This window comes from Podarcis tiliguerta (genome assembly GCF_965153285.1).
Source record: "Podarcis tiliguerta genome assembly, chromosome: 7".
Classification (NCBI taxonomy): domain Eukaryota; kingdom Metazoa; phylum Chordata; class Lepidosauria; order Squamata; family Lacertidae; genus Podarcis; species Podarcis tiliguerta.
In genome coordinates, this window is record NC_139540.1 from 22,526,211 (window position 1) to 22,539,665 (window position 13,455).

General features: G+C 44.4%; 1 protein-coding gene across 2 annotated transcripts in view; it reads right to left on the reverse strand.

The window, feature by feature from the left end:
• GRHL2 (grainyhead like transcription factor 2) overlaps window positions 1-13,455 on the reverse strand; it is a 74,218-nt gene that overhangs the window by 37,436 nt on the left and 23,327 nt on the right. Inside the window, exons 6-8 of one of the 2 annotated variants that reach the window (XM_083450827.1) lie at window positions 11,114-11,270; window positions 9,241-9,352; window positions 7,611-7,705 (exon numbers count right to left, since the gene is read on the reverse strand). In XM_083450827.1, coding sequence (XP_083306953.1) covers window positions 7,611-7,705; window positions 9,241-9,352; window positions 11,114-11,270 — 364 coding nt within the window. The remainder of the gene's footprint in view (window positions 1-7,610; window positions 7,706-9,240; window positions 9,353-11,113; window positions 11,271-13,455) is intronic. The other variant, XM_083450828.1, reaches the window with a different exon arrangement.

Genomic DNA, 13,455 nt, shown 5'->3' on the forward strand with positions numbered 1-13,455 from the left:
ATCTTCATGCCATAAAATAAATTAAGAGATCCACTGCTAACACTTTAAATTTTAAACAAAACTATCAACCCATTATATTTTAATCATTTGTTTTTGTTTCTGGTTTTTAGAATCTTGCTGCCAGTCCCAAGCCCTAAACACTGGGCACAGTAGAGCTTTAAATAAACAAAACTCCTTTGTGCAGAGTAAGTGCAGCTTTTATAGTTTCTTTTGACATCCGTTACCTTATAAATTCATGCAAAGTCAACGCCTTTGTTCTAGCTCAATACCAATGTCTCCAACAAATGTTTACCTTTCCCTTTAAGAAGCTTCCTTTACCCTGCACCACACCCCAGCAACTACATAAAAACTCAGTTTGCTGCAAATGGTAGGTGCACACCTGTTCGGCCATTCGTATACACTGCAGTTGCTAGATGCATTGCAACCACAGCGTTTTATTTAAAACACCCTGCTTTATGTGCGATTTAAAGAACCCTGGCTCTCAGCCAAATACTACACTAGTTTTGGTAGTGGTGTTTACACACCGTTTCTTCTTTTCTAATTTTTAAAGTACTGAATGTTAACGGAAATTATACGTCTTTGTACATGTTAACTAGAAAAAAATTAAATACACACACAGGCACAGCCGCACAAACCAAAGGTTGCAAATTATGAGGTTCTGCAGGGATCTGGTAGGGATCTCTACTCATATTAGAGCCTGCTTACCCTTGCAAAACTACAGGGTCAGATGCCTGCTTTAGCAGGGTTGATCAGAATGAGGCAGCTGCATCAGGTGGCAGCTGTTGGGGGGCAGGAAAAAGCAGTGAGGGGTTGGAGGGCAGAAGTCTATGTGCCACATTGCCTGTCCTGTCCTAGTTAGTCTACTGCCTTGACATGTAGTGGAGGACACTGGTGTTGTAATTCAATTCAACGCCTCTGCCCTCCTCCCATTACACCTCTTCTGGGTCTGCAAAAAGCACAGGTGTGTACAAGCTTTGAACGCACATAAAATGGTGATTCCCTGTAGTTGGAAGTGTGTATGCTCCTATGCTCCATGTTATCCTTTGCCTTAGGCAGCAAAATATATTTGGCCAGACCTGAGCTTAAAAATTAAAGAGTTATCAGATGTATGATGGGTTTATACACACATACACAGGGAAGGTGTTATTACAAAACGAAGGCCAAAGGCCCAGCAATGTTAAGGGCACAAGAATTGTGTCACAACTCTCCATTCAAAAGAGCCCATCAGAATAAGAGTTATCGACTCCCAACAAAAGAAGATGAATGGTGCACTAAAGGCCAAAATAAGAATGTTTATGTCCCTTCCAAATATTGCCCCTCCCAAGGGTTGCACATGCAGGCTTCTCTGGTGCCACCAGCGAACTAGTCTGGTACCAGGAGGCAGCACAGATGTGCTAATCTTGTGACAAGAGGATACGAGTTTTGTGGGTGGAAAGGGAAGGGAAAAGGATACAGTTCCTCTAAGGCCGTCTTTCACAATCTGGTGCCTCCAGATGTCTTGGACTGATGGAAGGTGTAGTGTAATCCAAAACATCTGGAGGCACCAGGATAGGGAAGGCTATTCGAAGGCCAATTCTCTCCCTCCCTATGATTTTTCATGGGTTATACATAATAATAGGGACAAGGTCAACTATGGAAACAAGCTTTTTATCAAGGATGAAGGACACACGCCTAATCTGGTGCATGTTGCTCTAAAATATTCTAAAGCAGTGCTTCTCAACTTGGGATAGTTCACAGTATGGGTCACGTGGTATAGTGCTTAAAAAGATCCACAGCAATCTAAAGATCTAAACAAGCAATTCTGCCCACATGGAAGTAGCTTCCCTATGGCATGGATGAGTCCCAGTTGGGTGGATTTTGTATTTACTCATTATCTTTATATAACATTTTTCCTCCAAAGAGCTCAAGGTGTCATAATAGGTCCTCCCCTCCCTATTTTACACAGAGTAACCCTACAACAGGCATCCCCAAACTCAGCCCTCCAGCTGTTTTGGGGCTACAATTCCCATCATCCCTGACCACTGGTCCTGTTAGCTAGGGATGATGGGAGTTGTAGTTCCAAAACAGCTGGAGGACCAAGTTTGGGGATGCCTGCCCTACGAGGTAGGTTCAGCTGAGAGGCAGTGCCTGGCTCAAGAGCACTCCGTGAGCTTCACAGGTGAGTGGGAATTTGAACCTGGGTCTTCCCAGTGCTGACCCAAGACTCTTAACAACCATAACACAGAAAAGTCCATGACCTGTGTTATCAGTCTGGCTCATGTGGATGACACATTTGCACATGCCTCAGCACTCTTGAGACTGCACTATATAGGCTTCCATGTCGCTAGGGGTGTCACTGAACACAGTGAATATGATGGTATCACTATGAAGATCCCTTCTCCTTCAAAAGTCGCTAGGATAAAATATATTCTGCTTTAAGAAAGTGCTTTTTTCCCCACATTCAACTCCAGGCAGTGCTCTGGTACACTGAGCCTTGAATCTTAATTTCCGTAAGAGAGGCCTTTGTATGGGTGAAATTCATTTTAATCTCAAAATTGTGGGAAAAGAGGGAAATGGCCCTGAAACAATAGAGCCAGTTTAAAAAACTATCCTTAAGGGAGGCTATAATTAGAGCTTCCAGCTCTCTGGAGTGAGGTAATTGTGGAGTGGGGTGGGGGTGGGGAGCCTCCTCCACAGGAGGGAATCCTATCTGCAAACGACTAGGTGAGCGAGAACGAGTTAATGCCCAGATATGGAAACTGCTCACCATGTGATCTTTCTAGCATTATGCCTCACATGAACCTATGGGAGGTAGGAATAGTATTACAGTGAAGGGTGAGGAACACAAATCAATGGGCATTTCCTCCACCCCCACCTCCAAGACCTACAACCCCGAATTATTATTATTATAACAAGCTAAGTCTTGTCAAAATACTTGGGTTATCAGCGCACACCTGTAGTCAGAGATAGTTGATACCTATGAAAATAATGTTCACGAAACACCATAAGAAGATGCTACAGCAGAAATGGCAGGCACCTCGACCACCACAACTGCTGGTGTCAGGGTGACCAAAGGGTAGGAATATCAGAAGCTGTCTCATAGGGTCCCATCTAGCTCAGTATTGCCAACACTGACTTGTCAGCAGCTCCCTCCAATTTCAGATTTTCTCCAGCCCCACCTGAAGAAGCCAAGGAGGAAGAGAAGTTTGGATTTGATATCCCGCATTATCACTACCCGAAGGAGTCTCAAAGCAGCTAACATTCTCCTTTCCCTTCCTCCCCCACAACAAACACTCTGTGAGGTGAGTGGGGCTGAGAGACTTCAGAGAAGTGTGACTAGCCCAAGGTCACCCAGCAGCTGCATGTGGAGGAGCGGGGAATCGAACCCAGTTCACCAGATTACGAGTCTACCGCTCTTAACCACTACACCACACCGAGACCTTTCAACTGCTAAGCAGATGCTCCTCCATACATTAGTCGCAAAATAGTCTGAGCACTTAAGTAAAACACATTTTAAATGCCCCAACAATTGCTCAAAAATAAAGAGACGCTCTATGCTGCTAACGAGGGAGAAAAGTGATGAAGGAAACAGGACTGGTGTTAGGCCATGCGTTAAAATGAGGTACCTCCTTCCCTCAGAGCCTCTGGTCCCTCCTCGTTCAATCTCCCCGAGGCCTGGCAACGTCCACTGAGTTCTCCATCAACCCAGTCCCATGGCTGCAACATCCATTTGTTTCTTGCTGTACATCCCTACTCTGCTCCCTTCCTATGCTTGTCTCCTGAGGAGATTCAGGTGAGCCGCTGAACATCATGACACAGGTGGAGCCATCCAGCAGAGGCTGTGTGGCTGTACTTGCCCAGTTCTGCCATGGGGGAACAGCTCTGCTTGCCACCCCCCTTGCTTGCAAAACATGTCAAAGAATACCAGGAGGAACAAATCTGTAGTCACATCCCTTGGCAATGCGTGTTCAGGGCACTTACATAAACTGCCACCTATGCTCTTCCAACTGAATTTACCTTTAGCAAGCTCTGCCTATTTGCTGCAGTAGGTCGACAACGCCCAGCCTCACATCAATTCCCAAACCAACAGGGCATCCTGGCGTGTGCTACAGGGCTTGTACTAGGACATGGGTAGGCAAACTAAGGTCCAGGGGCCGGATCCGGCCTAATCGCCTTCTAAATCCGGCCCGTGATCGGTCCAGGAATCAGCGTGTTTTTACATGAGTAGAACGTGTGCTTTTATTTAAAATGCATCTCTGGGTTATTTGTGGGGCACAGGAATTCATTCATATATATATTTTCAAAATATGGTCCGGCCCCCCACAAGGTCTGAGGGATAGTGGACCGGCCCCCCTGCTGAAAAAGTTTGCCGACCCCTGTACTAGGACCTTGGCAGATAATGCACTGGTTCCCTGCTGGTTAGAGGGTGGAACTACAGGTAGTTCCTGCTGAAACTTTCAGACAGCACTCCATAATCCTCTTCACTTGATGATAGTGGAACAATCAGGTGGCTCCATGAGAAAGCCATTCCAAAGGGGAGATGCCACCAATGGAAGCACTCTCTTCCCCCACCTTTGGCTCCCTCACTTCAGAGGGTGAGGCCACCCAGAGGACGACCTCTGCAATGACCTTAGTAATGGGCAGGCTAATGTGGCCTGGGTGATCCTTGGGGACTCAGGTCCCAAATCATATAGAGAATTAATGGCAAGCACTATTACCTTTATTTGTGCTCTAAAAATGGACAAGGAGTCAGTGAGACTGTTGAAACACTGGAAAAATATCTTCCCCCTCACCCGCCCATTGCCTGGTTTGTTAGCAGCCTAGCTTGTTTTTGGACTACCGTAACTGGGTGGCGCTGTGGTCTAAACCACAGAGCCTAGGGCTTGCCGATCAGAAGGTCAACGGTTTGAATCCCCGCAACGGGGTGAACTCCAGTTGTTCGGTCCCAGCTCCTGCCCACCTAGCAGTTCGAAAGCATGTCAAAGTGCAAGTAGATAAACAGGTACCATTCCGGCGGGAAGGTAAACGGCGTTTCCGTTCACTGCTCTGGTTCGTCAAAAGCAGCTTAGTCATGCTGGCCACATGACCCAGAAGCTGTCTGCGGACAAACGCCGGCTCCCTCGGCCAATAAAGCGAGATGAGCGCCGCAAGCCCAGAGTCGTTTGCAACTGGACCTAACGGTGAGGGGTACCTTTACCTTCACCTTTAACTGTTTTTGGACTAGCTTGTTTTTGGACTAACCCAGCCTAGCAGGGTTTTGGACTAACTGTGGCTTCTGGGCAGTCTTCAAAGGCAGCCCCACAGACAATGCTTCATAGTAGCCTAAACTCTGCTGGAAAGGCCTGTGGGACAGTTAAGAGTAAAATCCCACCTGTGTTTCTCGAACCAGGATAATACTTCATTTTCAATCAATAAAAAACCGTAATAGCAACTGCTATTTTTGTTTTGTGAGTGGCAATAGGTTACTAAGGTTCCCGCAGGATATTTGCTTCATACCATGGAGACCAGGGTCAAGCCGACCTGGGCTGCAACTTAATAGCGCTGATTGAAGTAAAAGACGTTTCAACGGCAGGCCTGCAATTTCTGGTTAAGACTATTAGCCAGCATTTATCTGCAGGTAGGAATGATCTGAACTGCAACCCTGCAGACAAACACTGACAACGGCGAGGCAGGCCGAGGATGCTGTGAAGCTAGAGTTATCCAGGGGGAGGAAATGCACAGAGTAAGGATGTCAGGCTGTGTGTTATGTCAGGCTTAGATGCTTCAGTAAGAGTAGAGCATCCCTCTGTTTCTTGTAATGTTTCCTTTTGCTTTACAGAAGGATGGAAGAAGGCAAGTTATGCACACATGCTAAGGGCTATTTTGTTTGTCCATTCATTTTGTAGGAAGTGGGTAATAGTTTTTTATTTTTATTTTATTTTTTTGGTGCAATGGTCCTAACGGTCAGGGGTCCCTTTACCTTTACCTTTTATGCCCAGCACTTGTAAAGCTTCCCTCCTATGTTATTAACATCTTTTCAATAAAATGCTAACATTCTTCTGCAGGCAAACGACTCATGCACAATGGGGGATTTGTCTCACTAAGCACAGCAGGATGTACTCTTTCATCAGCAAACATCAATAGGCCAAAATCACTCAGGCTATCAATGAAAGCTTTTCTGAACTCTTCTGCAAATGGACTTCCTTCGCTCAGTGTTAAGACAGTCCTTCTGCTCCTAGTGTCACAATGGGCTGTCTTCAACCCTAAGCCCGGAAAATCCCATGCAGAAATGCAAAGATCACGTTTATCTTCGTTATATGAAGTCATGGCAACTCTTACTGAAAGGTCAAAGCATTACATTGTCACTGGGTTTTCCCTCTGGTTCCAAACTGTTTTCAGCTGCTTTTATTTACTCTAACAAAACAGAATGCAGCAGCTCCAGTTCACCTTTCCTTTCCGTTAAATGGGTCTTCACTGAATCCTCACAATTTGTATCAATAATTACGACACTTTCTTGGATAAAAGGAGCCAAAAATAAAGTAAAAAGCACTTTTACAGTCCTCACACACATTTTTATATAAGTTTTGACTAATGTACATAGTTTTGCAAGGAATGTTCCTTAATATAATGCATTTTTGTATGTCTCCCCCCAGTAATACCTTCACTTTTATGCACATTACCATAAATATTACCAGTGCAGTTCTTGTTGTGGTAGTGCCCAATCACAAGATTTGAGGAATCTTCCAGAATTCCTTTTACAACTATCAGCTGCTGATGGTTTGTTTACCAAACTGATATATTATCATCATCCATTTTTGTATGAAAAGGTTTAAATTTATTTCTCCATAGGATCTGAATAGTTGTTCACACAATTTCTACTTTTGTCCTTGCTGTTTGCATTAGGGCTGGGGGAAAAACTCTGTCTGCCCATCTGACCTAGTACCTCAGGTGGCGCAATGGGTCAATGACTGTTAACCAGAAGGTTAGTGGTTCAAGTCTACCCAGGGACAGCTGTAGGCAGGATTCCTGCTCTGTGGGTTGCTTCCAATGATTCCAATGATTCTATACCAGCTGGTTTCCTGGACCCTTAGTGGAAGAGAACATTTCAGCAGCCCTTCAAAGTAACATTTTATAAAATAGTTCCCAAGTCAGAATTCCCTTGAATTTCAGTAAAATATCAAAGCCAGGTATTTCTAAGCTTTAAATAAAGCATGACTACAAAGCATGAGCAGCCCTAATAAGTACAAGTAAAAGGTAAAGGGACCCCTGACCATTAGGTCCAGTCGTGGCCGACTCTGGGGTTGCGGCACTCATCTCGCTTTATTGGCCGAGGGAGCCAGCGTACAGCTTCCGGGTCATGTGGCCAGCATGACTAAGCTGCTTCTGGCGAACCAGAGCAGTGCATGGAAACGCCGTTTACCTTCCCGCCAGAGCGGTACCTATTTATCTACTTGCACTTTGATGTGCTTTCAAACTGCTAGGTGGGCAGGAGCAGGGACCGAGCAACGGGAGCTCACCCCGTCACAGGGATTCGAACTGCCAACCTTCTGATCAGCAAGTCCTAGGCTCTGTGGTTTAACCCACAGCGCCATCCGTGTCCCTAATAAGTACAAGTACATTTCAATTAAGTTTGCTGGGGGATGATGCCTTACCTTTGCTTCTTCATTGACATCCCAAGTAAAAGATATGGCATTATAAGCAATTTCTTCTATATTCCCGATTGTGTTAAAGCTCTCCTTGTAGTCAGCTGCAAAAAAGAGCAGATCACAGATCATTTTGTAAAATTTAGATTTTTGAGTTTTTACCCAGGCATGTTTTCACATTCCACATCACTTGAGTTTCACTTATGGTGACTACAATATGTTACAATATCTATACGTATGTGTCACTTGGTTCATCACAATCCAAGTGTAACTTCTGTTTTACTGAAGATGCCCTGACGCCTCCTCACGGAACTACATTTCCCCATGATTCTCTGGGAAGGGGGAATAACAATTAACATGATTGCATCGCCTCAGAAATAAGGCCAGTTGTGGTCACTGGGAATTGCCAGATAAAAGTGTGCAAGATTACAGCCAAAAACAGTTTACAGCTGTGGTATAGATAAGCCCCGAGTCCTCAAGTGCCTTATCCTTATCTCATTTTGCACACCCAAAATTCATGCATAAATATCACAGGCAATATTGTATGCAAAAGCACAAAAGACCCACTTAATAGCTCTTGGGTGGAAGCATCTTGCATGACATTAAATAGGAAAATGATATCCAGTTAGGTTGATGATATGATATATAGTTAGGTTGTGCTGCTCTGACTCACACAGGACAGCAAGAACTGTTCAGTTTAGGTCACTCCAACTGAGAGTGTGACAAAAGGTTTACGAGAAAGGCTGATTACAACTGATCCATATACAGCCTAGAGGAAAGGGAGGGTACAGTATGACAGTATCTTTTAAATATGTTAAGATTGCCATAAATAAGGGGAAGAGTCATGACTAGTGCCAAAAGCTAGGCAAGCTAAATAGCCATGGGGCATCTCTGCTCTGAAAAGCAAAAATGGGTACAATTCTCCTCGAATGGCGAGGGAGAGGTTATGGTGAGAAAAGAGAATGGGGGAGAGAAAATGGCTGATGGCCCACTGCCCGGTTACTCCCAAATTCTGATCCTATTTCTGGGGGGAATAATCATAATCATAATCATAATCATGGAGATGGGCTGATAGTTCATTGCCCTGAAGCCAGAACAAGGGATAAAAACCAATGTGGGAGTAAGATATAACACGAGCCAAATAATAGGAAAAGCTTCTGAGAAATGCAAGCCTACTGAATCACTGGTTTTCAGTTGACGAGGCAGGATTTACAAGTGAGTTACAACATGATCTAAAGCAGGTCATAATTGCAATGCTACTATCCTTATCTTTTGTTTACATTTCTAAAAAGAAGGAGAATGGAGAGGAAAATGAGAAGCAAGAGGCAACAAGAAAAGAGAAAATGTACATGTAAGCTTGACAAAAGTCAAGCGGGTTCTATGATGTAAGTCAGCAATAAAGTCAGAAATGAATTCAGTACAGCACTGCTAAATGCAATGACTGGACCAGGGCAGTCCAATACCAAACTTGCATTCAGTGACCAGACTGGGGTGATTTAACAGCAAACTGATGGGTCACTAATTGGCTATCCCTTCTCTACAACAACAACAACTTTCTGGTGCCTGCATTTATTCCCCTACCGTGTTGCAAAAAGGCACCAGCGTGCATGGATGCTCACAGGACTGCTTTCTCACTCACCAATGTCAAGGACCCTTTGCTTTGCTGTGTGCTGCCGAGAATGCCAGTATTTCCAATGCTTCAGCTGTTCGTCGCGGTTTTTATCCTCGCTGAACACAACCATGATCACACTCTGGAAAGACCACAGAAAAACCTTAGGATGGTTGATGGGGTTGACCAAGCACGAATGCTAAGCAAGATAAATCCTTAAACATTTTTTGTCTTGCCATTTGTACCTGCCTGGAGTACATTTTGCTCCTATTTTTCTGATAGGGAAATAAATAAATAGTTGGACTCTTGTATCCACAGATGTGTCTTAATGGAACCACATTCAACTGCCATGGTATTTGTGACATCGGCAAGCACAGAGATCTCCCATAGGCTGCCTCCTGCCTTCTGTATTCACTTATTTTAAAACATTATAGTTCTCTTTTCAAAACAAGTTTCAAAGAGGCATACCGGGGGTGGAGGGTGACCCACCAATACCATCAAAACTGATATTTTAAAAAAAGAACAGAAAATAAAATAAAATATAATAATAATAATAATAATAATAATTTATTTATTTATTATTTATACCCCGCCCATCTGGCTGGGTTTCCCCAGCCACTCTGGGCGGCTTCCAACAAAACACTAAAATACAATAACCTATTAGACATTAAAAGTTTCCTAAACAGGATTTCAGCTATTGAAGGCTTCTTGAAAAGGTCTTACAGCCCAACTAGACTTGTTGTGTGTCACCCTTGAATACAATCACCCATGATTTATTTCTTGAAATAAATATATCAGTGGGGGTAGGTTGAATTCAGCTTGAGAGTTCAGGCGCTGGGTGAGGAGAGGTTAATTCCATCCTCCACACTGTTTTCCCAGTGAAAAATGCCCTATATGGTGTCCGTATGTTTTGTCCCATTCGGCAACTAACAATTTCATGTTTTCACGGGGGAAACAGTGTGTGGGAGGGCAGAGACTAAAACCCTCTCATCCAGTGCTGAAGCACCAAGCTCTTAAAATCTATTTTAGAAATGAAACAGGGAATCCTATGCACATATCTCTCTGGTCACATCTAGTTTGCCTCCCACGCCTTACCCTTGAAAGTTCTGTTTAAAGTCAAGATGCTTCTATCATTACTTAGCATTTGTATGGTCAAAGCACTAAGGATTGGCCGTATCCAAGCTGCTGCAGCATGGAGGTGCAAAAATCCTCCTTGGCGCTGTTACACTTTCTGCCTGAGGCAGGTTTTGATGCAGCACACCATCGAAACTGATTGCAACCAATGCCCTTGTCCTGACTTTGTGGCTTTCTGTGGATTTTTAAATATTTTGTCTCGTTGTTGTTTTACTGTTCAGGACTATGCAGTGGTACCTCGGGTTAAGTACTTAATTCGTTCCGGAGGTCCGTTCTTAACCTGAAACTGTTCTTAACCTGAAGCACCACTTTAGCTAATGGGGCCTTCCGCTGCTGCCGCCACGCCACCGGAGCACAATTTCTGTTCTTATCCTGAAGCAAAGTTCTTAACCTGAGGTAATAATTTTGGGTTAGCGGAGTCTGTAACCTGAAGCGTTTGTAACCCGAGGTGCCCTGTATGCTGCCCTAGGAGGTTTTTTAAACTGAAGGATGATCTCGTTCCAATAAATAAACAAATGGGAACGAAGATAACTTAGTAGTCCATTAAACATTGCTAGAGGAGTTCTGTTGTTGTTTTTTTAAGAAAAAAGCAGATCCAACCTGTTTCAGCTGACTGCTTCGTAAGTCTGTTGACAGAAATGAGTGGCCGTGTCAACAAAGTGTGTTTGGAGGCAGGGTGAAAACACACACACACACACACACACACACACACACACACAGAGCGCCATTAGTTTATCACTATTACCAATCTCATAAAGACCAGCCGTACCCTGACTTTGCTGATGGGATGTCTGAAGCATTTGTTGTCTCCAGTCTCGCTCAGAGTTATGGCATAGAACTGCCCTTTGTTTAAGTACGTCATCGGTCCTTCTCCTTGCTTTTGACGCAGGGATTTGGTCGCTTCCAAAGTATAACGGAATGTGCTGCTATGTGAAGAAAGGAAGAACACAACACCAACAGAATTAATAACAAAAGCCACTGAGTTCTAAAACACAGATATTAGCCTTTTATGGAGTCGTATAAATGGCCGCAGTTCAAGAACTAGCCTGGCATAGCTAGCCTGGAAGTGGGAAATACAGGTTCAGCTCTGCCATCAGGTATGAAGCTCAGCTGGTGGCCTTGAACAAGCCGCCATTCCCTCTCAGCCTAACTTACCACACAGGGATGCAAGGCTAAGAAGAACAATTCCGAGCCCCTTGGAGGAAGGAGAGGTGTGGGCAGAATAAAAGTGAAACAAAAATAAACAAAAGGTCTAGGTAACTGCCATGGTATTCACGTCAGAGCCTGTAATGTCATAATGGCGTTGTAGGAGGAATTTATTGGCCACAAAGTAAACACAGCACACACCCATCCCCAGGGTGATTTATTATTGCATTCCATATTTTTACATAGATAGATGTGTTTATTTTATTTTATAAAGAAGGGCGGGGGGGGGGGTATTGTTTGTTTGTTTGCAGATTTATAAGCTGCTTCCCAACAAATGTTTCCGAAGCAGCGCACCACTAAACACACACATAGCAAAAATAAATATATATGTGATCATCTAAGAAGCATTGAGAGTTGCTGCCGTTCAGTGTAGACAATATGGAGCAAAATGGTCCAATGGCCTGACTCAGAATAAGGCAGATTCCTATATTCCTATGTGTCAGGGGTTCAGGAGCAGAGGCACAGGAAAGGGAGAAAATGGAGAGCGAGGGGGAGGAGTCCGAAGGAAATGTCAGCGATGACAGCGGTCCGAGGTCTCTGAGTCTTTCCAGCGAATCGGAAGATTCACAGAAAGGGGCTCCCATGGTCAGGGCAAGGGGGGTGCCTAGGGGGACACCCCAGGAAGAAGGGGCCAAAGAGCACTCAGCAGGTGGTCCAGCGGGCGCTGGAGATTGGGGTGCGTCTGGAAGAACGTCCATGGAACAGAGAAGAAGGACGTTGGGGACGTACGCCAGGGAGAGCACCTCCCCTCTTTCCCAAGGATGCAGCGCGTGCGCAATCCACACCTCCGCAGGGAGGGGGAGAGGAACCGATGGAGATTGGAGGCGCCAGGGCTCAGTCAGCTAATTTTTCAAGGAAAAATTATTTACTATGGATAATTTATTTACACTCCTGTTTTCAACAGGAATGCCTGGGCTTCTTGCCGTACTACTGTGTTGTCTCTTTTACAGAAGCCAAAGTGGTGTGGGTGTGGGTGTGTGTATATATATATATATATATATATATATATATATATATATATATATATGAATGAAATAATAACAACAACAACAACAACAACAATAATAATAATAATTTATTATTTATACCCCACCCATCTGGCTGAGTCTCCCCAGCCACTCTGGGCGGCTTCCAATCAAGTGTTAAAAACAGTACAGCATTAAATATTAAAAACTTCTCTGAACAGGGCTGCCTTCAGATGTCTTTTAAAGATAGGATAGCTGCTTATTTCCTTCACATCTGAAGGGAGGATGTTCCACAGGGTGGGCGCCACTACCGAGAATATATATATATATTACATCCTCATCTATGCAACTGCTGACATATCCCCTTCTGAGCATCGATGCCCTGGCACAGATGTTAGAAAAGGGCTGCAGGAGTCCAGTGAATGCAGAATATTACACAACTGAATCAAAACTTTCTCTCTTTTTAGTACTGCATTTCCTAGAAACCAGCTTGCGTGACGTTTGATCACCAACAGGCAATATGCCCCTGCTGGCTGGAGAGGAACAAGAAACGGCAGCCGCAAGCCACGGGAGGTGACCCCTAACTATTCTCCCCCACAGTGACTTGCTGTCGCTCCCGCTAGGACAAAAATTGAGCTTTGAACAAATGCTGCAGCTACAGGAAAAGGAACACGCAAAAACTGCTACCCCAAGGCGTCAGAGAGGTGAAAAGGTAATAAGCAGCCTGCTGATGCTACAAGGGTTTGTGGCAGGCCCAGAGCTAAGGTGACATATAGTGGCAAGAGGTGCGAGATTCCAGGGTTTGTGTTTCCTTTTGGAACTGAGGCACAGAGGGTACTGGAGTGTCTTTATTGAAGCATTGGGACCTAAATACCTATAGGAGTGTCTCCATCCATACTAAAACAACCCTGTGTTAAGATCATCATGGGAGGCTCTGCTG